This window comes from Mus musculus, chromosome 4, assembly GCF_000001635.26.
Source record: "Mus musculus strain C57BL/6J chromosome 4, GRCm38.p6 C57BL/6J".
In the NCBI taxonomy this organism is placed as follows: Eukaryota; Metazoa; Chordata; class Mammalia; order Rodentia; family Muridae; genus Mus; species Mus musculus.
The window spans coordinates 105,143,962-105,170,852 of NC_000070.6; the positions used below are offsets into that span (position 1 = coordinate 105,143,962).

Sequence of the window (26,891 nt, forward strand, 5' to 3'; positions counted from 1 at the left end):
CAGGCTGACCTCGAACCCATGGCTCCACCTCACTCTGCCTCTTGAGTGCTGGGATTAAAGGCTTGGGTCAGGGCCACCACTGCCTGGTTTGTTGTCTTCACTGGCAGGAATGAAACACATTTGATAGTGATTCCGTGTCCTGCTTTGGACAATTCCTGTCCAAAGGATCCCCTTAAGTTAGAACCCTTCTTAGAAGCCTTAGACTCATGTGTCTTCTCATCTTTTCCCTCCGGCTGAGAATGGCCCTTTGCCTATCTCCTCTTGTTTAAACAGCGTTCTGCTATATTCTACATAGTCAAATTTAAAATTGACTTCCTGTTTTGCCACAGCACTAAGACCCATAAAGAATAAAGACTCATTGATAATGAGTCTTTCACGGGACAAATTTCTATTCATAAGACTTAACATAACACACGTGTCCAATAGGTAATTATACAAATGAGTGGCTAGATCAATGAAACACGGTTTTAAAGAATGCATTGTGGCTGGCTGGGCATGGCACATGACTACTAAGGCATCCCAGCTACTAAAGTGGTTGAGGTGCCAGGATGACAAGTTCAAGACCAGCTCTGGCAACTTAGGAAAACCTTATCTCAAAATTATTTAAAAGAGGACAAGAAACGTGGCCTGGTGTAGAGTGCTTGCCTATTAACCATAAAAGCACACACAATAAGTACCTCATGCTTGAAAAGTGTAGAAGCAGTTCTTGGCTACTTAGTGAGTTCTTTTTTCTTCTACCTTTCTCCACCCTTTTTCTTCCTTTTCATCCTCCTAATAATAAATAGGAGATAAAAAGGATAGAGGGGAAAGGGGTGACATTATTGTTAGACTACGTCTTGCTGATGAGGGATGGCAAGTTCCTTCTTCACCATCAGGATTTCTAATTTCTTTTTTTTGTTTGTTTGTTTCTTCTTTGCACATGATGGCTTAACAAACCTCGGCCAACAGCAAATGAACCAACAACAACCACCCGCCTATCTGGGATCTAGCATTTATATACGTTGGAAAAGTCCCCAGAATTCCAAACATTGCATAATTGCAGAAACTATCTGCAGCTGGCAGAATCACACCCCTGCTAGAGCATGAGGCAAATCATAGTCAGCTGCTGTGGCCAATGTAAAACAGCCCCATACCCCACCTCTAGGAATAAAGTGAAAGCATATTCCCATAATACTTGTGTGCTTTTCAAAGATATTAAAACTCTTACTACAGTAGAAATCCACATATTTGAATATATAAATGTAAATATTTGCATATCACTTTTAGACATTATAAGTTATTTGTTGGGATGTATCTTTTTTTTTTCTTCTGCTTTATCTGTTTTGAAACCCTTAGGTTAGGGTTAGGTTCTGGGGATGTGTCTGTTAGTGACAACGCAGTGACTGAACTCTTAGATCATGTGTGTGATAACAATCACCATCCTCAGGAAAACACAACCTCAGAGTCCACCCAGGACCACAGTCAGCAGGCAGAGTATTGGAAATACCACAGTAGGTGTGGCGCCCTGTGATGAAGGACTTGGAGAGGAAACCAGTGGCAATGTGATATAAACTTTTGTTTACCCTGAATAGTACCTATGTAATCAGAGGATAAAGAATTGCTAGTTGTTAAAAAAAAAAAGAGAGAGGTTTTGTTTTGTTTTGTTTTGTTTTTTTTAAACTCATGGTAGGGAAGCAACCACAGGAAAGACATCATGGAGCATCAAGGATACATAGAACACTTTCTGTTTTCATTGCTTGGTGGATGAAGATAAGGTGAAGAAGCCATCCAAACCTAGCAAAGGGCCAAGGACATGATGTCATCTGGGAGCCCAGTTTTCACTGCAATAAGCATTAAGAGGAATATTCAAGACTGTGGGAAGATTTCAGCTACCATCTTGCATGAGCCCCATTTTAAAGCTGAAGAACCTGAGGCAGAGGGTGGGAAATATATGATACATACCCAACCTCACATCACCAGTGGAAATGACACAGAGCAATAGGCTTCCAGATTCTACATAGCTTTAATTGACAACCAGCAGCACACAGACCAGGGCAAAGATACTACTCCACTCCATGAGATGCCTACAATGGCTCCTTATACATAGCAGGCACCACTAATCATCCACTGAATGGATTTTTTAAAAATACATTAGTATTAGCTGTTTGATGTTATCAAGAAAAATTAAGTGATATCTATAATATAGATCTAGCTGTCTACATGCCATCCAATCACTCAGCTGTCTAAAAGATTGTTCTAGATTTAGCATGTCCAAACAGTTCCAGCCCTCCACTACCCAGATCAGCTTCACTTCAAAGGAATCTTTCTCCTTCATGTTGATGGCAACTCCTTCATCATCCTGGTTACTAAGAATAAAATGTCATGAATTACCTTTGATGTTTCCTGTTGGTTCTACTTTAAAAATACACTCAGAAACTGACCACCCTCCCAAACTTCTCTCCCTGCCTAACTCAATTCATAGCCATCTTTCTCTTCATTAGTACAACAGTCTCCAGAGTCCTGGTTTTCACCTTTGCTCATACCTAGTGTACTAAAAAAAAAAAAACAAAGAGTGATTCTTTTAAAGCAAGTCAGAACAGCCCTCTTTTGACTCATCTAAAGTAGGCTCACATTTCACTCAGAAGAAGGAAGGGCTAACAGCATTGTTTATAGTTCTCAAGAAGTGGAAACAATTTAAAACTCTCCATATGAATGTATAAACAAAAGTATATCATATTTGTTTGGCTAAATAACATACAGCAATGAGAAAAAGGGATGTGCTGACATACACTAGGACTTGGATGGGCCTTTAAAGCATTATAAATGAAGAGAGACAATGGCAAGAGGCCACACAATATAACTCCAGTTACAGCAATTTCAGTACAGGAGAGTCCTCACAGAAGGTACATGAAAGTGACTGAGAATTCGAAAGATGGGAGAAAAGGTCAGTGAACTCTGCCTGAGGAGGGGAAAAGTGAGAAAAGAATAGTAGAGAGAAGAAGAGAAGAGGGGAGGGAGAGAAGAGGGGAGAAGGAAGGAGGGGAGGGGAGGGGAGGGGAGGGGAGGGGAGGGGAGAAAACATAAAACAGAAGACATGGAACTTCATGCAGAGACAAGACAAAGGACATAATTCATGGGGGGAAATTGACTGTGCTGGAACACAGTACATGGTGAGATGAATCTCTCAGGCCATGGCTGTGCTCTTTAATCTAATGAACAATGAAGAAGCAGGCTTCCATATGTGAAAATACTCATTCCACAGTGTCAAAAGTATCATGACCTCTCCCTGAAGTCTTTGTGCATGGCGACACAAGTCCTTCATATATTCACTCATACTTTTGTTTTTCTTCTAATTTATTTATCATTTACTGAGTGGTAGATATTAGAAACAGATAATCAGGGGGAAGGGAGGGAATGGGGTGGGAACAGAGGCAACAGAGAGGGGGGAGGGGGAAGGGGGAAGTGAAGAACTCTTGGAGCAGTAACCAGGAAGTGGTGCAATATTTGGTATATAAATAAATAAAACAATTTCTTAAAAAAAAAAAGAAAAGTAACCATTCAAAGAAACTACAGGTGTGGGGGATTTGTAAAGGAAGACATGAATATATGAATACATACTATTAGAATGTTTGGTGACAAGGTCAATGGAATGTGTGCCAAGGTTAAAATTTTTTGTTGCGACAACAAGGATTTTCAAGAAAGAAAAGAAAGAGATAAGCAAGGAGTTGGGTGTGGGGCATGGGGTGGGGGTGGAGAATCCCTCTATTCTAGGAGAGTTTGATGTCTAGTAGAGGAAGACAGGTTTAAAAATCTAATAAAAAATGCAGGGCCAGCTAACCTCTGTGAGAAGATAGACTGGGGAGGTGTGGGCCTGGTCATAGAGTGGACATTCAAGGCATAGGCTCCACAACGTGTCCCTGTAATCCTGCAACCCACTTTTGATCATCCAAGATTTAAGGGAACTTTTATTCCCTTAAATAAAAGTGGACTGGGGGAGATAATGATGTGTAGCTTCCCAGTGGCTTAGGCTTGGGAATGCTGTAACAGTGGCTTAGGACATGAGAGATGAGTGGCCATGTTGCTGTCCTCAGTTCCTTCAAGGGTCTTTGGAAGACCCCGTTGCTTATCTCTGCCAGCGTCCTGGATCTGGATCGTTCCTGCCGGCCACACTCCTCCCATCTCTGCCTCTGCCTTGTGAGCTTCCCAGTGTTCTCATGTCTTTGCTTTAGTGCTAGCTTGTCTCTCAGCACTGGTGGATCAAACTCAAGGCCCTGTTCTTCCTAGGCAAGTGTCCCACTGCTGGGCTACAGCCCAGCTCCTCTCTATCTCTTGTAAGGACACAGTCATTAGATTTAGGCCCCACAAGACCCTTAATGCAACTGTATCAGAAACAATCACACCTCCTGTCGTTTCCAAGTAAGGAAATTTCATAGATTTTTGGATGAACTTCTTATCTTTCTTAGAGGTTACCTTTCAGTTTGTTATAATCAATAAAAAATCTGAAGTTTGGACTAGAGAGATGGCTCAGTAGTTAAGAGCATCCACTTCTCTTGCAGAGGGTGTAGGTTCAATTCCCAGTACCCACACGGCCTCACAGCAGCTTGTACTTGGCCATGACTCTAATTTCAGGGGATTTGATGCTTTCTTCTGACCTCTAAGGGCAATGGGCACACATATGATGCATATATGCATATCCAGGCAAAACGTTCAAACACATAAGATAAAAATAAATAAATCTGGAAAAAAATATGAAATTCTCCTTTGCTTTTATTAGGAACTTTCTCACACTCATACTTTTTCCTTCCAGGGTAAAAGATTGCCTTTCAGAAGTATGTGTGTGTGTGTGTGTATGTCTCTCTGTGTGTGTATCTGTGTATCTGTGTGTGTGTGTGTGTGTGTGTGTGTCTGTGTGTCTCTGTGTGTGTGTCTGTGTGTGTATGTGTATGCTTGTGTGAATTCAGGATCTATGTAGAACTAAATGAAGCAGATAAGTGACCTAAGGTAGAGATGTTCATGTGACCGTAGCAATTATTAATGTGATCCAAGTCCATGGTTAGTTTGACTTTTATTGTGGACTTAGAATGACAAACTAGGTTAATTTTCTAGAATAATTATTTTCTGTTTGACCATACATCAAATTGCTAATATAATCAATGCTAACACTCTGAAAAACTTGGACATTTCCCTGTCTTGGCCCTTTCCCCATACGTAGCACATATAGCCAGGTTGCACAATGAGGCTCAGTGAATAGCTGTCGAGTCCGAGACTAGAAGAGATTTGATTCAATACAGGAGCATAGAGAAAAGGGCCAGGGCACACGCATGTCATAGTTGCACAAGGTATGGTGATCGTTTGATACCCAGAAACAAAAGTACTGACCTTTGACCCACATCCCACTCAAAACTCAATACCAGAGGGATTATAGACAGCACAAGATGGAGACAATACAACTAGCAGAGTAAAACAAAGGGGATGTAGTGCCTTAGGCAGAGAGTTCTTACATTGGTACAAGGCATTAATGATAAAGCGATGGATAAACTGGTACTCATTAGAATGAAGAACCTAGGTTTATAAAATACACTGGAACTTGGCAAGTTATGGACCAGCAGCTAAATTAAGCCTGCCACATCCCAGCGAGCAGCTTGTGAAGTAAGAATAGTTTTTCTATTTTTATGTAGGTGAAGAAATCGGAAGATGGTATTTCGTAATATGTGAGACAAGAATGACATTCTACTTTAGCGTCCATAAATTGGATTGAAACATAGCCCAACTCACCCGTCAAGCTTCCTCAATGGAAGACGTTCTAACTGCTGTAGTAGTACCGTGGGAGAGTTGGCTAATTGACACAGAGATCATACACCCTGCAAAGCCTAAAATAGCTACTATTTGGCACTGTTTAGAAAAATTCTGCTGACTTCTAAAATGTAGAATCAAGAAAGTACAAGGATAAGTTACAGATAGGGGAACTATATCCTCCATAGAGAAGATATATAATCCCTAAGAAAACATTTAAAGGAGGGACAGACACCTTGAATATGCATCTAACTAAAGAATATAGACAAATGTCTATTGAGCACATAACACAGTGCTCTTTAGAAAAATGCCTATTAAAACCACAGTGAAATACCCATATATACCCACCAGAATGGCTAAACTCCAAAGGTCTGACAATATCACATGCTGAAGACACAGCCAGGTAGAGTATGAATTGGTGTAGCTATTCTGAAACACTCTGGAATAGTATTTATTACATGGAAATACAGTTATCCTGTGCAGGTTACCTAACTGAACAAGAATATCCCTCCTGCAAGATGTGTGCAAGGGGGGGGGGGGGGCTCATTAGCAGCCTTATCTATGACATATTACAAATAGAAATAACCCAATTTGGGCTGGAGAGACGACTCAGTGGTTAAGAGCACTGATTGCTCTTCCAGCGGTACAGAGTTCAATTCCCAGCAACCACATGGTGGCTCACAACCACCTGTAATGGGATCTGATGCCCTCTTCTGGTGTATCTGAAGACAGCTATGGTATACATATACATATAAAATAAATAATTCCTAAAAAGAAAGAAAGAACCCAATTTAAACAAGTAAGTTATGACCAATCAGGAAGTAAGACAACATAAAGTAAGTGAAAAAAGAATGACGTATAGCACCAGGCGTGGTGGCGCACACCTTTGAACCCAGCACTCGGGAGGCAGAGGCAGGTGGATTTCTGAGTTCGAGGCCATCCTGGTCTACAAAGTGAGTTCCAGGACAGCCAGGGCTATACAGAGAAACCCTGTCTCGAAAAAAACAAACAAACAAAAAATGACGTATAGCTCCACAAAAGAATTTGGATGGTCCTTTCAGACATCATATTGAATAAGGTAACACAGGGACATTATCCTCATGTATACTGGATACTGGTTGTACGAGGTTCAACTTTGGTGAAGGATCATTAATTGGGAAGTGGCTAGGGAAGCGATTGAGGTGTTTGATTTGGATGTAGTTCGTGGCCAGGCACATATTTATATAAAAGCTACTAGTGTAAGAATAACAAGTCAACTTAAAGGCTCACAACTAATTACTCTCACAGCATAGCACAGGTGCATTTTTCTACAACCAAAGACTTAGACGTGTGAAAGATCAACCAGGATGTGTGTGAGGTAGAAATGTGTTGTGTCTGTTTCTGTGCACTTAAGCTGTGACACACCTTTCCAGCCACGCTGTACAATCATGGTTTGTATGCACCGTGGGCCTTTCTCTTGTGCCCCTGTGTCGAATCATGACTCCTCTCATCATGACTGGTGCTTGAAGCCTTGTCATTTTACATGTGAAGCACACACTTTGATTTATGTCTGAGATTATCGTCTGTCCTAAGAAAACAACCAATGCCTATAAAGGATGCAACCCCAAGCTCTGGTACGTTTATCCTCGAGTCCTATGGGGAGTCCTAACACAGCACGGGTGCTCAGAAAACCATGGTTGGTGGTGAAACAGTGATAAAATACATGTATGTATACAATGAGTAATTATGCACGCAGAAATGCAGTGAGTGTGCCTATTTGTGAATTCATTGGTCACATGGACACACATGTGCACACGATCATCCACCACTTCCTCTCGGACAAACACAAATAAGCAGTCACGTCAGGAACACTTATCTTTCTCCTTATATGTTTGACAGAAGGCAAAGGTTATTCAGTGTTGGTTACTGATTAAAATCTTGATGTCTCCTCTCTTCCTGGGTTCAAGTCTGGGACTCAGCCCTTGGCCACCTTCAGCGGGTTTCTTCACCTCTCTGTGCTTAGCAATCTCATTTTTAACATGGAAAAAATTTGCTCCTGTGGTTGTTTAGAATTTAAGATGAGTTCATGGGTATTATAGCCAGATGCTTAAAGGCTCCATGAAGGTAGGAACTAACCTGGTCATTTGCTGGTTTAGTCTGTTTGACTCACCACAACATCCCTAGTTCCTGGAAGTGTTAGGAGCATACATAGCAGACATCCTTTAGATATCTAGCAAATGAATAACCAGTATCCCAATCTTCAAAACCTACCTATTCTTCTTGCTTGCCCATTGTTCATACATCACAGAATAATTCCAGCCATTCCTCAGTCTCCAATTGCAATTTACTCCTGGTATCGTATGAGCATTTTCCCGCAGTGTCACAAGGTGGCAGCATGAGTCTCCTTTTGAGAGAGCAGAAGGCTGCTTTTACCCGTGTCTTGAACAAGCTTGGCAGTGCCTTCATTTACTAGTTTCTCAAGTAGGCCTGCACCCCTGGCTTTTGTTTTTGCTTCCAGTACTAACTGTGTGGAGAAGGTAACGTTTTCTCTTCGCAGCTCTAACTTTGAGCTAAAGAAAAGAGTACTGTTTGTAGAGAGGCAAGAATGCTAATGTGATTCCAAAGTTGTCTCACAGCGACCCGGTTTGATATTCCAAAACTCTCCTCCTATAACAACAACCTGCCTGACAAATGATGGACACAGATCTCTTGTCTCAGAGACATGATGTCAAACGACATTGTGATCTTACCATCCTGCAAGAAACAACAAACCAATTAAAGCCGCGTTTCCTAACAAAAACAAAGGGAGGCCAGTTCTGCAAGAGAGCTCGCAAAGCCTTCTGGGGGAACCGCTGGGCGGAAGCAGAAATCTCTGAGCATCTTCCAGAACGGGGTCTGGTGGGATGAAGACAATCTTGATTTAGAAATGAACAAATCTGGCTTCAAACAGGACTTCAGGATTCTCCTTACCTCAACCTAAGCAAGCTCTCCTCCTTCCAAGATTCGGTTCCTGCCTTTTTGTTTGTTTGGTTGGTTGGTTTTTGTTTTGTTTGTGTTTGTTTCGAGACAGGGTTTCTCTATGTAGCTCTGGCTGTCCTGGAACTCACTTTGTAGACCAGGCTGGCCTCGAACTCAGAAATCTGCCTGCCTCTGCCTCCCAAGTGCTGGGATTAAAGGCATGTGCCACCACTGCCTTTCTAAAGCAAGCATAACACTCTCCTGCGTTCAGAGGAAAGGAGAGACATTTTTCTGTAGCGTGTACAGCATGGCCGACTTTGCTCTGCATGAGCTAATGTGAGAATCGCTTTCACTTTATCTGTTAGAAAACTGGTTCCATCCAGTTGAATAGGCTTGCCCAGATTTTCCCATCAGTAAAATAGGGCTAATGAGTACTGAAGTCACAAATAGTATTCATTTAATGCATTGTTTATTATGTTTGCAGTGCTGGGGCCAACTGAAGGCTTCCAAACATTCATTTGCTTATTGTGAACCACGTGGTTTCAGGTGTGTTCTTTTAGTTTTCAAAACTTCTTGGAGTCTTCCACAGAAGAAAAAAAAAATGACCTACCTCATTGAAAAGTTTCAAGGGAAGTAGAGTCTGGGCTGGTTCCTCTGTTTGCATCAGCAGAGACCAGATTTTCTGACCCACATCTCTGCTCCTTCCTGCTTTGGCCAAGGAGGATAAGTATGGAGTTACACAAGATATCACATTCAGTGTTCACAGGGGCAAGCCAGCAGCTTTGAGTAGTACATGCTGGAGGAGGTAGAGTGGCTCGGCTTTGAAGAACCTGGATAAACCGGCACTCTCTAGCCAAACTATGTCTTCTTAATTTTCACAACTTAAAACATGGACTCTGGCTTTTTGAGTACAACTCTGTAGTGTCGTGGCTGCTACTCTCTTCCTTCAAACACTTCCAGAGCCAATTCATATCTGTTCTTCAAAAAAAATAAAAATGATTAATTAGGTATTGGGGGTTAAACTGATTAAGTAGATATTAGGGGAGAGAGAGAGAGAGAGTTATGAGGTAACTGAGAGATCCTAGAAATGAAGGCTATTAAACCTCTTGGGAGGGATCGGTTATTTGAGAATGACATGTTGCCACACATACGAAGTTACTCTTAGAAGGGCGTTTATCCCTGCTGATGTGATAGTTTTTACACAGCCATGCTAGTGAAGTGGCTGTCATTTTAATGTGTGAGTTTTGGTAAGCTATGTTTACCAGGAATTTTAATGACTTAATGACTTTGAAATGACACCATTGTAAACTATCATCAGACTGGCTTCACTGAGGTTTATTTGCTGGTAAAATGGCTCAGCGTCAGGTGTAAAGCTAAGGAAAGGGAGGACAGGACAAGGGGGACAAACTAGAATGAGGAAAAAGAGTAAAGTCAAAAGGTTTTCGGCTGTCTGGGGCCTTACCTGCTCTCGGTTGGACGGGATGCTGCTTCTGACTGGCAGCTGACATGTCCGCTCCTTGTCCGTCTCATTGTTAGCCAGTTCCAATGGGAGTTAAGGCTGCTTTGTTTATCTAAGGAATTACCTAAGGAATTAGGCTGACACTGTATTTTATGGCTTGTTCAAGTCAGTCTTAATGAATATTTCAAATATTCTGTTCCCTTGAACGCTATCCAAATATAATCTTGTTTGCAGAGAGCTACACCTATCACTTAACAGCACAATCCAATCCTTTAGTGAGGAGAGCCCTGTAAGTAGAAATAGAAAGCTTTTATTTAAACATTCATTTATCTTTTTTGTTGTTGTTGTTGTTTTAGTCTGCTTTTGGGATAACAGATTTTTACCTTTCCTAATAAGTGATTGAGGTTAAGCCAGAGAACCTTAATATAAAATAGATTCCTTGAACCGAAGCTAGTGTGGGCTAAAGTTAGCAATCTCAGTAATTTGTAAAAACAGCAATGATGGCTCAGCTATGGTTGGAGAAAAGCTGGGCTTTTAAAGTGCATTTGTTGTTAATGTAAGTCATCTTCCAGAGGAGGAGGAGGAGCAGGTAGGTTGGACTAGCTGAGCTCCACTCAGTTGTGTCTTGGGCAGTGGTTTTCACTGCTGCTCCTTCAGATCTCTAAGACAGGCTTCAGGGTTCAGGCCTTGAAGCAGCAAGTTATGGCCACTTGTGCAAGGGAATGAAGCCGGAGTGGGAAGTGGGAGCGCAGATGCTGGAGGACCCAAGGTGGGCGGCAGGTTAGAGCAGGCGGCAGAAGCTGCCTTTCTGTGCTGATTGGAATTCTGAAGATTTGGCACATTGAATTTCAAGGAGGTTTCTGCACGTGAAGAAGAGGATTGTGAGCATGGAAGAACCTCGGGTACCCAGAATTCCTTTTAGAGTGCTGTTAATTATAACATTAGCTTCGCATTGTTGCTGCTGTTTTCCCAGGTGAGGCTGTGCTGCTTCTCCTGAAGGGGGTTTCAAGGAACTTCTCTTAGATGCCAAGGGGCCTCACCTGCTCTCCTTTGATGGGCGGGATGCCTCTGATTGGCAGCTGACACGTCCGCTCCAGCACTTTCTTGGTGCATCTTGCTTTCAGAAGACAGGACTTTGCCTTTCCTTGCCAGTCTCATCGTTAATTAGGTCCAATGTGGGCTTAATTCAGCATACCTCAAACCCTGAGCACTACAGAGGCTCACTGAGGATAATCAACGGTCCCACGTCAAAGGCCATTTACACAAATGACTAGTTTTTGTTAACTGACACCAAGTTAGACTGAGTGTTGCACGAGTGGCCTAGGCGAAATATTGAAGGTAAAATTAATCCTGTGCTGGAACCAAGCAGGACAAGGAGAGGGGGTGAAAGATCAGGGTGCACCGGAGGAGAAACAGTGTGCTAGTTGAGGGGAGGAAGGTTTATGATGTAGGTAGAGGGGTGGGACCGAAGCGGTAGGCAATAAAAGGGATACTCAAGAGGGCTGGCGGTGGGATACAGAGTTATGGAGTGGCCCACTAGGGCAGTCGGATATCATTTGTACTATCCATCCAAAAGCTAGGACTTGGAGCTGGGGAGATGGCTCCGTGATTAAGAGCAACTAGTGTTCTTGCAGAGGACCCAGATTGGGTTCCCAGCACCCACACAGTGGCTCCCAGTCATCTGTAACTCCAGTTGTAGGGATCTAACAGCCCTCCTTGGCCTTTGTGAGTGCTTCGAGCATATGGCACACAGACATACATGCAGGCAAAACACTAGTCTGTATAGACTGATATAGAATACTAGATAGAATAATCTTTTTATAAAAACTAGAACCAGCTGCATCTAATTCCAGCTCTCGAGAGGCAGAGGCAGGCAGATCTATCTCTGTGAGTCTGAGGCCAGCCTGGTCTACATAGTGAGTTCTAAGACATATTAGGGCTAGAGAGAGAGAGAGAGACCCTGTCTCAAACAAACAAACAAACAACAATGCTAGAACCATTGAGCCATTTCCACCTCTGTATTATAAAGACCCTTGGAAGAAATGTGCATTTGTATGCTATGTACTGTGCTCCAAGCTTGATACTAAGGAAAATGTAAGGGAGGGTCCTGACCCTTCAAGTGTTGATTCTCTTGAAGGAAAAAAAAACAAAAAACAAAAAACCAGCTCATAAAAAAGTAATCAACTTTAAAAATCATATAAAACCATATAAAAAGTATTCAAAGGGAAACATCAGATTCCTTGAAAGTCAAGGCCAATAATGCTCAGGTATGCCGGAGGCCAGCTGGACTAGGAAAGAGGCGGGCAGGCTTGGCTTTGGTTACCCACGTTCAGAACTAGTAGTATTGGCTCAACTCACCGAGCTCCTCTGTTGTGCAAGCTTTGCTGCAGAAGCACATGAGAAAGAATCAATTATATCTCCACCATGACTGCCTGGGGAGAAATATTTTGGTGTCTGTAGTTTACTCGCGGGGAAATTAAGGCACAGAGACATAGGATTCTAGAACAGGGGGTCTGGCTCTGGAGTCTCTTTTTTTTTCGGGGGGGGGGGGGGTGGAGGGGAGGTTCGAGACAGGGTTTTTCTGTGTAGTCCTGGCTGTCCTGGAACTCACTCGGTAGACTAGGTTGACCTTGAACTCAGAAATCCGCCTGCCTCTGCCTCTCAAGTGCTGGGATTAAAGGAGTGCGCCACCACCGCCCAGCCCGGAGTCTTTTACACCGTAGGATCTTCGGAATCTAGCACAATTATCCGGTGCTGAGCGTTAAAAGCAAAACAACAACCAACCTAGCTTTCCTTGAAAATTGAATTTTTAGGATAATCCAATTCAAGGCTGAAATTTGTAAATAAATAAACAAGTAAATAAAGAAAGCATTTTAGTATTATAGACCTCCCACCGATCCTCTCCCCACCTCTAATCAAAGGCCAGCAAGAAAAAAAAATTTTATTTATATGTTTTTTTTCCTCCCCTTTTGTGATGCTTTGGAGTTTCTGAACGCTAGGGGCTCCCTGATTCTCTGGTTTGAGAACAACTTTTTCTTTTACGATTTTTTTTTTTTTTTTTTTTTTGGAAAAGGGGTGGGGGAAATGTGGCCTTAATTATCCTACGTTTTAGGCAGCTTAAGGAAGGGGCTGTGCTTTCTGAATCTTGTTGGAGCCAAGTAAGGAGGTCCTTCTCCTCCCCCCTCGCTTTTTAAAGGCGCTCGTGAAATATAAGCTCAGAAAACAAACCGAGCGATCACAGCGGCAGCCCGGGCGGCAGCAGCAGGAGGAGGAGGAGCAGGAGGAGGAGGCAGAGTTGGAGTTGGGCAGACGCTGAGGAGAGCTAGCTGCAGGACGCTGCGGAGTTGCAGGGCTCCGCGCTGCTCCATTCATTAAGTAGCTGCGGAGGATCGTGGCGGGACGCCGACGCTGCCCACTCGCAAACTCCAGCACGCAGACGCACGCCAGCCGGACGCGTCCGGGGCAGCACAGTTCTGCAAAAGTTCCTGCTCGGGATTTGGCTCTCTTCCCCTTGGACTAGCGAACAGTTTGGGGTTGAGAGGAAAGCAGAGGCGCCCAGAGGGGAAACCTACCCGCGTCTGCAGTTGGAACTACTCCGCCGGGCTGCACTCTCGCCGCCGCGTCCCGAGCCCGCATACCCGCTCCTGAGCAGCGGCGGCCCGCATCGCCCCGGGAGGCTCCCCGCAGCCAGCGCCATGCAAAGCTACAAGTACGACAAGGCGATCGTCCCTGAGAGTAAGAACGGCGGCAGCCCGGCGCTCAACAACAACCCGAGGAAGGGCGGCAGCAAGCGGGTGCTGCTCATCTGCCTGGACCTCTTCTGCCTCTTCATGGGTGAGCGCAGTCCCACGGGTCCCACCCAACCCCTTCCGGGCCCCGGGCCCCGCTGCGCTGTCAGCCCCCAGGGTCCCGCAGCCATCTCCCCCACCCCCGGGCGCCGTGCTGGCCGCGAGCTCCCCGCCCTCCCGGACCCCCAATCCCCGGCCTGCGAATTCAAGTTGGGGCGTGCTTGTGCTTTCGCGGCAGCTGGAACCACCTCCTTAGGGGTGATCTCCAGCTGGGAGTCCGGCCCAGCACCTCGGAAGGTGTGAGCTCGAGCTCCAAGATATGGAGGAAACCTGTGGCTCTCTGCTCTGTATCCGAGTCAGATGCGAGTGAGACCCATCTCGGTCTCCGAGCAAGGCAGGCTCCTGCCGGAGTGGCGCTGCTCGTCCCGGCTGCATGTAAACATCCACCCCTTCCGTCGCGCTGCCTTGCAGGGCCAGTCGCGCTAGCCGGCCTTGTCACTCGCTACTCGCTTGGCTGAAAGCCCCAGAGGGTGGAACGCGGCTCTACCGGGCCAGGTGCTGGGCAGCGAGGAGCACATCACTTGTTGAGCGCCTACTGTGTGCCAGTTGATAGGCCGCTTCCCGGGCATCAGCTTTAAACTAGCTCACTCCCTGACTTGTGCCGGGAGGCCACTGAAAGAAAGGCTGCCTGCCACAGTCTTGCTTGGGGGCCACAGTGGAGCTACACTCCCTCAAAGTTGAGGCGCTAGCTCAACTATTAGAACAGATGCAAGTTTCAGCTGAAAGAGCGGTGGGAGGCTCAGGAATTGAAGTGGGAGAAAAAGGATTTATTAAACGGGGGGGGGGGGGGAGCAATTGACATACATCCAGGGTTGAAGTAAAAAAATAGGACTTTTTCCTTTAAAGCGACTTTTGATGTAAATGTGTGGAAAACTTGTCACCAAAGCATTGCCCCTCTGCCACCAGCTGGGTGTGCCACCTAAGTACCCCCTTGGCCTCAGTATCCTCCTCAGTTGAATGAGTGGATTCAAGTAGATGGTCTGTGAGGCCCCTTCCTGCATTAAGAACTCGGATGCCGTCCAGGAGCCGCTCTGCCAACACGGCTAACGGAAGAAACATCTGTGTTCCCAGTTAAGTTCCCCCAAAATAGAAAGAACTCCTGCACGGAGGCTTCATCCTTTTGGAAGGGGGTTAGCCGGGGCAGGCTGTGGCGACCTGGCTTAACTTCCTTCATTGAAGACTCTTAGGCAGTGGCCTCTTGTTCTTGCCGGACTACCTTCCTTAGAATTCTGTGAGACGATGGGTTTCTTAGAATTTAAAATTAAGAATGGCCCTCTTGTGATAGGGACAGTTGGAGGGAAGATTACGGGCTGTGAAAGGCCAGGGGGCTTACAGTAGTAGTTATGGAGATCCAATTCTCTGCTCAGATCCCAGGCGCTCAACCTTAGGATGCTATTCAGAGGACTTGTCACTGGGGGGCCTGCCTTCCTGGTGGCGGCAGGCTTATTATCATGCGTAGTGAGCCAGATGACTTAAGGTCTTATAATCAAGTTGTTGAATTTTTAAAAGACCCTTCCAGGTCCTGGGGTGAGGAGGAGGATGAGACCACTAAATACTTAGAAGCATAGAAGCTGGGTGCAGCAGCTACCTGGGCTGAGGCCTCCCAGGGTTTGAGTGTCTCCTTGGTGGGTGGGATCAGCACTTTCTCTGGTACCTGTGCTGGCAAGCCCCCTGCCTCCTGCTTTATCCTTAGGAAAGCAAGAGCTGGATTTCCGACGACAGCCTTCGCACCCATTGCTCTCCCTTCTAGACATTCTTCTGATGGTGGGTGGGGTGCACTTAGAAACGTTGCATTCTTATTAGAAGAAAGTGGTGTTAAGCCATGTGCAGAGAGTAATACCTGTTTAACTATAGTGTAAGCAGGGACGATGACACCCCGAGATGTTTTTCTGTGTGTTCAGGGTGGAATGTAGGGGTGTGGTACATGTGCATGCACTTCAACTCTTCATTTGCAGCAAGTGCCTCTCCAGAGTGAAAATTCTAAAACCAGTTGTCAAACTTCGGCATAAGCACAGACTATAGGACAGTATTACTGATTAAATACCTCCTGATACCTTTAATTGGAAAAACTATCTGTAAGATTAGCGTGTATCTTGAGGTAGTTATGCAACATAACTCTGTTTGGCTTCCAAAAGAAGATTTAATAATGCAACATGTGATTTTAATATTCTACGCACTGCTGTCCTAAAAAAAATGTTTCTACTTGGTTCAGTTTTTGCCTGAGACTGTCAGTATGATTTAATTTTTCTACAGTTTATTGATCATATGGTCCGCATTACAGGGTACTAATATATTAGGAAGAGAGACAGTTTTCTATTTATTCTCCCATAGGAATATAGACCAAGCTTCATCTCTTAGTATCTGGAAAAACTAAAAGCTGATGTTGCGATGTGCCTGTTATGTAAGTGGAAATATGCGAGTGGTGTAACTTGCTTCACATACCTTTTGGGAGTGTTAAATACTGGGTGAAAAACAAAAAGCCCACTCTTGTTTGAAAGCCAAGAGAATCCGGGATGAGAGAAGCCTGTTGGGAGCTTACCTGCGACCACAGTTACCTTTCTCCACTAATTGCTTTTAAATACAATTACAAGTCTTTGTCTCGTAGGTTTTCTGAAACCCTTTTTACTCCTCTTTTAGTAGGGTACCCCTTCTCACTTTCTCCTCACGTTAGTTCTGGGGTGTGGAGTGCCATGAGAACCCCAGAGATCTCCGGTTGTCTTAAACTCTATTAGCTGCCTTTAAAGATACAAGTCATTTAGTGTATGTTCCACTGTACCACTTATAAAGCCACCTCCATGGTGTAGAAAAGGCTCCTTTCAAGGAAGCCAGCTTCGGTTCTCCCCTGATTCTCAGCATCAGTGGAGTCCTGTATCCCACTTGGAGACTCCTAAAGCTGCGACCTCATGACAAATCCTAGAGCTGAGCCACAGAGCTGCCTGCCTCTTCACTTTCCCCAGGCATCCATTGGACCAAAGCAGGAGGATAAACAAGTTCTAATTCTTCTCATCGGAAGTACACAATGTAGGTGGCTAACAACCACACCATTCAGTCTGGTTGCTCTAAAACATTGATGGTTTTTATTTGCGATTAAATAGTAATGGTGATAACCTTACAGCTGGTCCCATACATGGTACTGGAAGAGTCATAGTTATTATTTGTGCATTATTCCTCATTGCTTTGTACTATTTGATGATGAGAGGGGCAGTGGGATAGAGAGAATGGAATGGAACCCTTACACACAGAAACTAAGGTTCCTTAGATGGTGACTGGTTGACTCTAAATCTACTTACATGTTTGTGGGCACACTGATTTTTCCTCTGGGCTTTATATTCTTTCCACTGCAAAATGGAGATTCTGTCTAAAATCCCAGGCCACTCTCCAATACACTGGGACCCAACTCTCATAGAGAAAAAGAAAACATTTCTGTATTTTTTTTTCCTAGAAACTACAGCAAAAAATGAAGAGCCCCCAGAGATGTGAGTTCTGATCTTGTACTGACTGCTCGCTGTGTGATTGGGACGAATTTACTTTCTGGGCATAGATTTCTTGGTATGGCAACAATGAGAGAGACCAGATCATCTTGCACTCCTAGCTCTTCACAGTCTTGTGAATGTGCTGGCAGATGTGCCATAGACACTCAGGTTTGACCAAAGACACAGTGATGAAAATTAGCCTAAGTTGGTGGCAACTGGGCAGCCACGTACCCTCGGCTGAATATTTCCTTTGACTTTCTCTCTGAAATGTATAGCAATCAAACCCAAACAACTGCACATGTTCAGGAGGTGCCTCCCATGTTCCTGTTGCTTGGTTACTGCATTGACTGTGTTTTAAGTAAGTCGGTGAAGCAGTGATGCTCTCGATAATTTAAGGTACTGTGTTGAGCCGCACAGTGTAGGGACAGATTTTCATGAGTCCACTGTTGAGTGACCCGCCCAGCTCTCCTGTAGGCATTGTAAGGAACACGAAGGTAGCCTGCACTTAGTATGCTTTTTTCTAGGATGGTAGACAAACTCCGTTTCCTTACTGTCCAGAATTTCTATCTCATCTTTTTCTTTTTCTTTCTTTCTTTTTCCCCCTCTTAAAGTCCTAATAGATATCTTGGAGGTAGCGCCTAGGTGGGAGAATACTAAAACCAGAATTGGTGGCCCTTCCATTTTTAGCCCTGTCAATTTGAGCTTCTTTACCCCTTCCTGTGCAGTTGTCTGGGCTGGCAAAGCCCAGCTGGCCACAGCATGGTGCTGATGAAACTGTAGTCAAGGGCTTCTCCCTCTTGTGGGCAGTAATATTTTCGGAGAAACCCTACCTCGTGTGTCAGTTCAATTCTGCACAGCACTTGAGGAGTAACCTTTGCTGTGGAGAGTGCCTCTCACGTCCACGTTTAATAAACTCACCTGACGAAGAAGCATCCATCTGGTGCAAATGACAGATTCCAAGTTTCCCCCAGGAGCTTGGGGCAGAACCCTGCGGCATTCTGTATTTTCATAAAAACCTTTGGCTGATTTTTTTTTTTTTTTAAATCAGGCCTGTTTTAGAATCACTATATTGTGTAGCACTTGATGTCTTCAGGGCAATTGAATTATGTAGTGGGTTTTTTTGTCCCTGTACTGAATGTTCCAGCTCTTGTCGCAAGTCTGTGGCTTGTTGTTGGTCTCACATCTCTGTCTCTTCTGAGAGGTGAAACTGGAATACACTGGATTGCTAAGTGGGGGCTTAAGCAGATCAAAGTCTTGGGAGAATGATACAGGTTGTGGCAGTCTCTTGGGTTGGGACTGCAGGGAACGGAAAGCTAACACCCATAGGTGTGAGTTGGACAAATGGCGTTTGACCTCTCCATTTCAGCTTCCTTCCTCATTTGTAAAATCAGGGAAGCAGTGACAGCCTGTGGCCTGTGGCCTGCAGCTGAGGTGAGAGATTGCATGTGCAAAGTTCACAAGTGTGTCCTTGCTGTCAGAGGCCAGTTGCCACTGTCTTTATTAGTAATGACAGCATCCTCAGCTCCTCCTATTTCCTTGTCTCCCAGGGTTCTGTGACAAAGCCCTTCTTTTTTCTCCTTCCTTCCTTCCTTCCTTCCTTCCTTCCTTCCTTCCTTCCTTCCTCCCTCTCTCTCTTTCTTCCTTATTAAAGGGAGAATGTCTGAGGAAGAAAAGCTTGCAGAGTGGGCACAAATGGTTTCCATTAGCTGAAGAAAGAGTAGCGGGTTTCTGACCTGTCTGGGGAGGGCAGAGGGCAGGCACCTTGGTCACCTTAGGTGGCTGATGTCTTTTCCTTTGTAAAAGAGATGGTCCATAGCACGGGAGTGGGAAGAAAACAAACAAGCAACCAACCAACCAACAACAACAACCCTACCCTCCACCCCCACCCACAGCTCTCCTAGGAAGGGTGCAGGGGATTTGGACAAAGCCTGACTGAACAGAGTACCTGTCCTTGGAAATAAGTAAAATGCTTTTTTCCTGGGTGCTCTTTGCTTGTTAAGGAAGGGTGTCCTGTGCTATGATCCAGGCTGATCTTGTGGGTTAGACAGTGATGCTAAGCTGGGGAGGCTGTGGCCCTAGGCAGTTCCTGTTGCTCAGCTCACTGCCCTGGGTCTGTTCACCCTCCCTCACTGCCCACTCTTCACTGCAGCCCAGGGAAGATGCACTCAGTTCCATCTCATTGGCACCAATTTTATTAAAATCTGAATGTGTGTGACCTGTTCTATGGACTCCGTTGAAGCTCAGGAGCCTTGAAGACCATTCTTGACAGTAGAGTAGGCGATTGAACCGAACTGAACCTGAACTGTGTATCAGTTTAAGGTGGCCTCAGCCTCTCTATGGATGGTTAATGAAACAATTCTTAGTTATCCAGCTAGATTCATGAACTCTAGGATTTTGTTATGAGCAGTACCAACATTATATGTTTAGTCTTTGTCAGAAAAACAGCTCTCTCTGAAGGAGCGAGCACTTAGGGGAGAGCCACTGGGATGTGAGCTTCCCCCCACCCCCCTAGTGATGAGAGCTTCATCACACTATGTGATCTAACTCCTGGGGCCTCATTTCTCATCCATACAAACTGGGGTAGTGTGGCCATGGGAGCCCAATGTCCTGTTCAGTGTGGCCGCCAGAGGCCTGGGCTGGCTAGTAATTGCCAAGGGGTCATAAAAGAGCAGGAGGAGAAACAAGGTTTTGCCTTTCTGATATTGGTGTACGAAACTGGATACCTTTCATGTGGCACTCACTGCTCCGAGAGTCTTCTGCTATTTCCCTTGCGTATGTCAGTCAAAAGAGGAACAAGACAAACAGGTTTCACTTTTAGTCCAAATCACTGTGAGGCCAGAGACTCCTGGTGTGAGTTTGGAGGACTAAGCAGTTTTTGTTCTAGTCCCTTCCTTAAGACTGGTACTGGGTCTAGAAGGTGCAGCTCTACCTCAGCTCACTACTGCTGAGTGATTTGAGCTCGAACAGACATCACCTTTCCTTTTTTTTTTTTTTTTTTTTTTTCTCGAGACAGGGTTTCTCTGTGTAGCCCTGGCTGTCCTAGAGCTCACTCTGTAGACCAGGCTGGCCTCGAACTCAGAAATCCGCCTGCCTCCCGAGTGCTGGGATTAAAGGCGTGCGCCACCACTGCCCGGCCAGACATCACCTTTTGTGACGTACCCCAGGAGGACAGAAGAGGGGCTCACGTCTTCAAAGCTCGTGCTTTTTTAAATGCCTCTGAGCGGTTCCTGAGGTAGAAGTCATTCCCCACAGCTGATGGGTGAAACGGAGTCTGGGACTAAATGACTTTCTGAAGATCATATGCTGAATGAAAGTGTTCACTCAAAACCAAGGGAGGCCGTATCTTTGAATGTCCTCTTGGTACTATTGTTCACTTAGGGCCAGGTGAATGCGTAAGTTAGGATCTGCACTGATATCCCCAAAGGTAAAACACAACAAACAGTATGGGTAAGAGTGGTCCCCACGGGCAGGTCTTTGAAAGATACAGTTGATTTTTGTGTGTGTGTGCGCGCGCGCGCTTTCAAAGTACATATTATAATCAGGGTATTGATGGTGTGTTTTTGAGGTTTGTCACAAATTAACAAAATTATATGCCTGGGGAGTTGTGCAGAGAAATGCAAATCGGCATAAGTGCTTTGTGATAACAAGCAGTATGTGTTGGTTCCTGTGTTTGTGCCCCTAAAGTTCAGACTGTGCAATTACACTGCATGAAGGAAGCCATTCTCACTGATGTTGTCTTTACAGCTGCCCCACCCCCACCCCAATTAGGTTGCAGAGTAAATCTGTATAATTTCTAGAGAGGGGATTTGATCAAGTATGTGTTTGAACCTGCCTTTCCAATCTTCTCTTCTGCAGATGTTCCCAGAGCAACTTCTGTGGGCAAAGTGCACTAGGTTTACCTAAAAGGAATTCCCTGGCCAGGGAAGGGGAAACAGCCTTTGGTTAAGGATGACATGGGACCCTTAAAGGAGGGCTAATGTAAACACAGTGGGGCAAGATGGAGGGAAAGGGTAAGAAGCTGGGTCCAGGGGAGAAATAATAGTCCAGAAGCCAAGAAGGGGACAAGGGGCTGTAGAGGGGAGGGAACCGCAGACACTAGCTCAGGGGAATAGAAATGTGTTTGGGAAGCCCATTGGTGGAAGCTAGGGTGTAATGTGGTCCATTTATGTTGTGAGAGCCAGGGAGAGAAGAGGCTGGAAACAGGGTTAATACCAGACTGAGAAAAGGAGCTCAAGATGGCAGACGGGTGGGGGTGGGGTTCTGACATTATTATAGAGGACAGACCAATAGAACCAAGGGAGTGTCAGCTTGCCCTTTATTACGGAAATTTCCGTATAGCTAGCCACTGTATCCTTAAGGAACTGCTAGGTTCTAGAGTAACTCCAAATTTGGGGGAAGAACTGCTTTTTTTTTTTTTTTTTGTGGCGGCTACACTGTTTTACAAACGTAAGGTCCCTTTAGGATGGAAGGAAAAGTTAGAAGAGTTCTACAGAGGTCTTTAAAATTAGTATACATTTTAACTTTATATTCTATATTTTAAGTTTATAGCTTAAATAAATTAAGCTATTATTAATTGACCATTAATGATAATTAATCTAATTCAGGCTTGGGAAAAAGATTTCTGGCTTGGAGGGTTAGGGGAACTGGGATGAGTGAGTGCTCTGACCAAGGGTCCTTGGGAAAAGAGGGAGGGAGGGAGGGAGGGAGAGGGAGGTCAGCCCCGCTCCATGCTGCACCTATAGAAGAAAGCCTTGTGGTCAGACTAGTCGGTGCTTCTTCAGATGAATCATGCACAGTAAAACTGAGACAGTCGGTCATCTACTTGTTCTGCCTAGGACTTGAAATGTCCTTAAAAGCCACTTAAAGGAGTTAACTGAAAATTGTCTTGGTTTTATGTTGAGGTATTTCTTGGGTTATAAAGACATTTTAAAGCCAGGCGGTGGTGGCACACGCCTTTAATCCCAGCTCTTGGGAGGCAGAGGCAGGCGGATCTCTGAGTTTGAGGCCAGCCTGGTCTACAGAGTGAGTTCCAGGACAGCCAGGGCTATACAGAGAAACCCTGTCTTGGAAAAAAAAAAAAAAAGACATTTTAGAAACAACCTTGTTGAGTTTAAAATTTATAATACCATGTGAAGCAGACATTTAAGGCACCCAATTCACTGGGTTTTATTATAGTCACAGAATGGAAATCGATCTCTATGTATTCTTAATGACCACTAATCACTTTTTTCTCCCATAGAGAATCTCGTCATGTTACATAAGCCAACAATATGCCATGTGGATGTTTGGTCGTTTGTAGTTGTGCCTTCTTCTTCTTCATCTTTCTTCTTTCTTCATCCTCTTCCTCCTCCTCTTCCTCTTCCTCTCCATTTCCTTCTCCCCCTCCTTCCCCTCCTCCTTCAAGTTTTAAAGTCCCATCCATATTGTAACATGTATCAGAAGTACTTCATTTATTTTTATTGCCAGATAATCTCCCACTGTATGGATGTACCACATTTCGTTTATACACTTATTATTTAATGGCTCCCTGGTTTGTTCCCATTTTTGAGCTACTGTGAATAGGAAGGCAGCCCTTGTGTTTTCAATTCTCTTGGATCTCTACATTTAAGAGTGAAATTGCTTGACCATATATCAGATGGTTAACTTTTTGAGGAACTGCCAAATTATTTCCATCATGCCTGTGCCACATTAATTAAAACATATAAGAAAAAAATACAATGTCTTAGGAATTAGGATATTCATGAAATCACTGTAGGATTATTTTGTTCTTCAGGACATTTTCCACCAAAAAAAATTTTTTTGTGGTGTCATAGGTTTTAGGTGATCGAGCAGAGAGCAGTACTCTGACTGAGAATTAGAGGCTGGGTGGTCAGTTACACCCACGTGCTAAATAACACCTACAGAACTGGGTGGAGTTTACAGACTGTGGACTTTCTAAGTGGAAACAAACAAACACAAAAACCACTTCAGAGTATCTTAAAAACTATTTAGAAGTACAAATATCGAGACCTTCACATACCTGGAACTTAGTCAATACAATTTTAAGGCCACATCATGTAAATGTGTTTAGTTCCTGGTAAGTTTAAATCACCATCTCAGAATTTAAATGATTTCCTATCTCTCAGACTGTCAGGCTGGACATCAGCGGAGTATTAAAATTAAAAAGGTTAAGATAATCGAAAGGCTTTATGAATTAGATGGCACATCATGCTAAAAGCTTAAAGTGGTCAATGTGTGGGACAGGAAAGTCCAGATGTTTTAGGAAGGCGAAGGGGAGAGAATCTTCACTACTGTTAGCTGCTTTCCCTGGTGCCTCAATGTGTCCACAGTAAAGCAAATGCTGGTCACAGGGTCTCAGCTCAGAGAGGGCGAGTGGATGCACAGTGCGCTCAGCTAGTATGTATGGAAATTTGGCCAGGAGCCTGAATTGATGACAGTGGCTTACATGCATCGGACATTAGCTGTGGACTTCTCACCATGTTAAAACATTGCACATGCCTTCTGATAGGTTCTCCAAGGAGCCTGTAAAATCCCAATCACTTTCATCTCAGCTTTACGGAGCTGAAGTTCAGAGAAGTTGAACATAACTCCCCTCAGATGGTGCAGTAAGAGTGTTCCAGAACTGGGACGAGAATCTGACTGGTGAGGCTGGTTTTCTCTGCTCTGTTCTCCTGCTTATGTGTTGCTAAAACCCTGTCTTCCCCCTCCTACCCCAAGCCTGCTCTTCTATCAGTCAGCAGGCTGGGAAGACCAGGTTGTCCAAAGGAAGGTGGATTTGTGATTCTCACCCTGAACCCATTAAGGTCATTAAAGGCAACCATGGTGTGTCCTGTGGTTGTTTGGATACCTCAAAAATATCAAATGCATATACTGTATTTTCACTAACAACAGACTTGCAAAGACTAACTTAAAGTTTTAGCATCCAAGGCTAGAGAGATAGTTCATTGGTTAAGAGCACTGGCTGCTCTTGCAGAAATCTTATGTTCAGTTCCTAGCACCAGCATGGTGGCTCACTGTCTGTGACTCCAGTCATGGGGGTGGGGGCAGGAGGGGGGTCCAGTGCCCTCTTCTGGCCTCTGGGAGCCAGTATGGTATACATACTTGCAGACAAAGCATGGGTCAATAGAAAAATAATTTAAATTGGTTTGTTTTTAAGCCTTACCGGCTACCTAAACTAGCCCATGCGTGAGCATTCAGAATTCACGACTTGAGTGACACCTGTCCGTTCCCTGTGGGCTTGCTCCTTAATTTTGTCTTACTAGGAGATGTAACTGGTACTCTCCATGCTTAGCCTAACAAATGTAGAGAATGATTGAAAATATTTCTAGAAGTAATGGGGGGAGAGGGGTAAGAAGGAGTGTCCAGAGATCTGCTGGAAATGCTCATAGCTTGAAGGGGTGCAAAAGCCGGGTACTGAAGAGAAGAGCATACTGGATCCTGGACAGTCCTATCAGGAGGCTCAGGAAGGGGTGGGAGGACCTTGAACTAGAGCCCTTCTGTAGCCTCACGAGGCAGCAATAATGGCCACTCTGTTAGTGGACCCTTTTTGTGCCTGGGTTCAGTATGCTGTGGTGGTAACTTTTGAGCTTCTCTGGTTAGTGTCTGCGGATGCAGCTCGTTCATTAAACGTAGTAAATAGAACTTCTCCGCTTGGCCTCTTCCCCACAAATGACCCACATTGTTACTAAGTTAGCAACCACCAACAGGAAGTGGCAGAAATGTTTCTCAGCCGCACAGCCCATTTCATTAGACACTTGCCCAAAGGGGCTGTTTTGGTCAATTTGGCCTCTGTAGGCTTCTAGGGAGGAACAGCCTAACACATCATTTCTCATCTTTGCATTTGCTGACATCTTGCCCTTAGCGGCTGTTTTGATTAAATGCGTGGCGCTTTGTTCTGCACCAACTGCACACACAGCGCCCAGGAGGAGGAACTTCTAGGAAGCTGAGACTTTAAAAATATTTCCAAAGGTGTTACCAACTTATTAGAGAGTCTTTTGTTCAGGAACTTCTCATTGAAATCTATTTAGAGAGCAATTCCAATGGCGTGGCAGGGGGGCTGGTGGGCTCCTAGCACCTTTGTGAAGGACTCCTTTGAAAGGCCTGAACTTGAGGCATTGTAAGAGCGCAGAGCTCCTAGGGACTGGCTGGGAAGATAAAATATACATCTTGGGTCAAAGCATTCCAAGGACATGGCTCTCCATTCCTGGGAGAAATAAGCTGTCAGGAATTTTAGATTCAATTTTCCCAAGTCCGTTGATGGGGCTAAGAAACTCTGAGTTTGCTTTAAAACTGATCGTGTGCAGTTGTGCTTGTCACAACTGTGAAATTGGTCATTTATTATCAATTAGCAATGTTTCACTGACGGATTCTTCCAGATGACAACATGTAAGTCTGAGAATCTGTATTTAGATATTCAGTCAGTTTTTCTCATTGTAGAGCTCTACCCCGCCCTGCTCCGCCCCCCAAGCAGACAACAAAATCCAGCCTTGACACCTGGAGTAGCATTGTCCTCTGTCAGCTGGAAGAGGCTAGGGCAGCAGATGTTTTTGAATACTTACCCTGTAGTCAGCCACATCACCATCCCACCAGGACTTAAGGCCTGGAAGGAGCCACCGTCCTCTAATTGATGCTGTGCTGGGATGGGTGAGGCAGCTGCTGTTCGGAGATATTGAGTGGCAGGATTTGGGATAGAGAATGGTGGTACTCTCGGCCATGAACCAACCAACAGCCTACCTTTTTTTCCTCCGAGAGTAAAGACTGGCGTTTAGATTTTCACTAACAAGCATGTGAGTAAAGCGAACCCGTCAGAATGCCTTAAAATTATCGGGCCCTATAAAGTAGTTAAGTTTGATTTGGGGTTTAAAACCTTTTACCCATGTCAGTATTTCCTGTTCCTGTGTAAATTCCTAAGAGAATAGAGGTGAGACTGAACTCCAGGCTGGAAGGCCATGGACTTGACTGAATCCTCATTATGTGACAAGCTGTGCACTAAGGCGCTTCATGCATTATTAACTTACTTGAATTTCACAACAACCCTGTGGAGTAGGCTGGCACTCACTTCAGTGTTTTGTTTTTTTTTTTTTTTTTTTATCTAGAAAGCAGGGCCAGTCTCATTTCTTATTGGAGGCTGGTGACACGCTGCATTAATAATTCAACCAGTTAATCTCTAACAGAAATTATTTACTAAGATTCCCAGCAAAGTGCTGTTTTAGAATCTCCCTTTAGCTGGCCGCTGAACCCTGTGTCCCCTTCCGTTACACGTCTACCAAGGACAGCAGCTGCATCAGATGCCTTAGAAAAAATGGCCAGAGAAGCTGATAAGTGTCACGCAGAAGTGGGGTGACTTTTCTGCACAGGAATAGCAGTTTCTGATCCCAGTGTTAATTCCCCTTCTTCTCCATC

The 26,891-nt window shown here is 44.6% G+C and overlaps 1 protein-coding gene and 1 long non-coding RNA gene across 3 annotated transcripts in view; one reads left to right on the plus strand and one right to left on the minus strand.

Moving 5' to 3' along the window:
• Positions 1-9,161: 9,161 nt before the first annotated feature.
• Gm29838 lies at positions 9,162-12,710 on the minus strand. 2 transcript variants are annotated; one of them, XR_376486.3, is made up of 2 exons: positions 10,172-12,710; positions 9,162-9,682 (listed from the first exon to the last, which is right to left on the minus strand). It is a non-coding gene; the product is annotated as a predicted gene, 29838 (long non-coding RNA). The 2 variants fall into 2 exon arrangements; XR_376485.3 differs by having other exon boundaries at positions 9,162-9,687.
• A 675-nt stretch (positions 12,711-13,385) lies between these two features.
• Positions 13,386-26,891, plus strand: part of Plpp3 (phospholipid phosphatase 3) — a 75,421-nt gene continuing 61,915 nt past the window's right edge. The window contains exon 1 of the mRNA NM_080555.2: positions 13,386-14,002. Within this exon, the coding sequence (NP_542122.1) occupies positions 13,864-14,002 (139 nt within the window). The 5' untranslated portion in view covers positions 13,386-13,863. The remainder of the gene's footprint in view (positions 14,003-26,891) is intronic.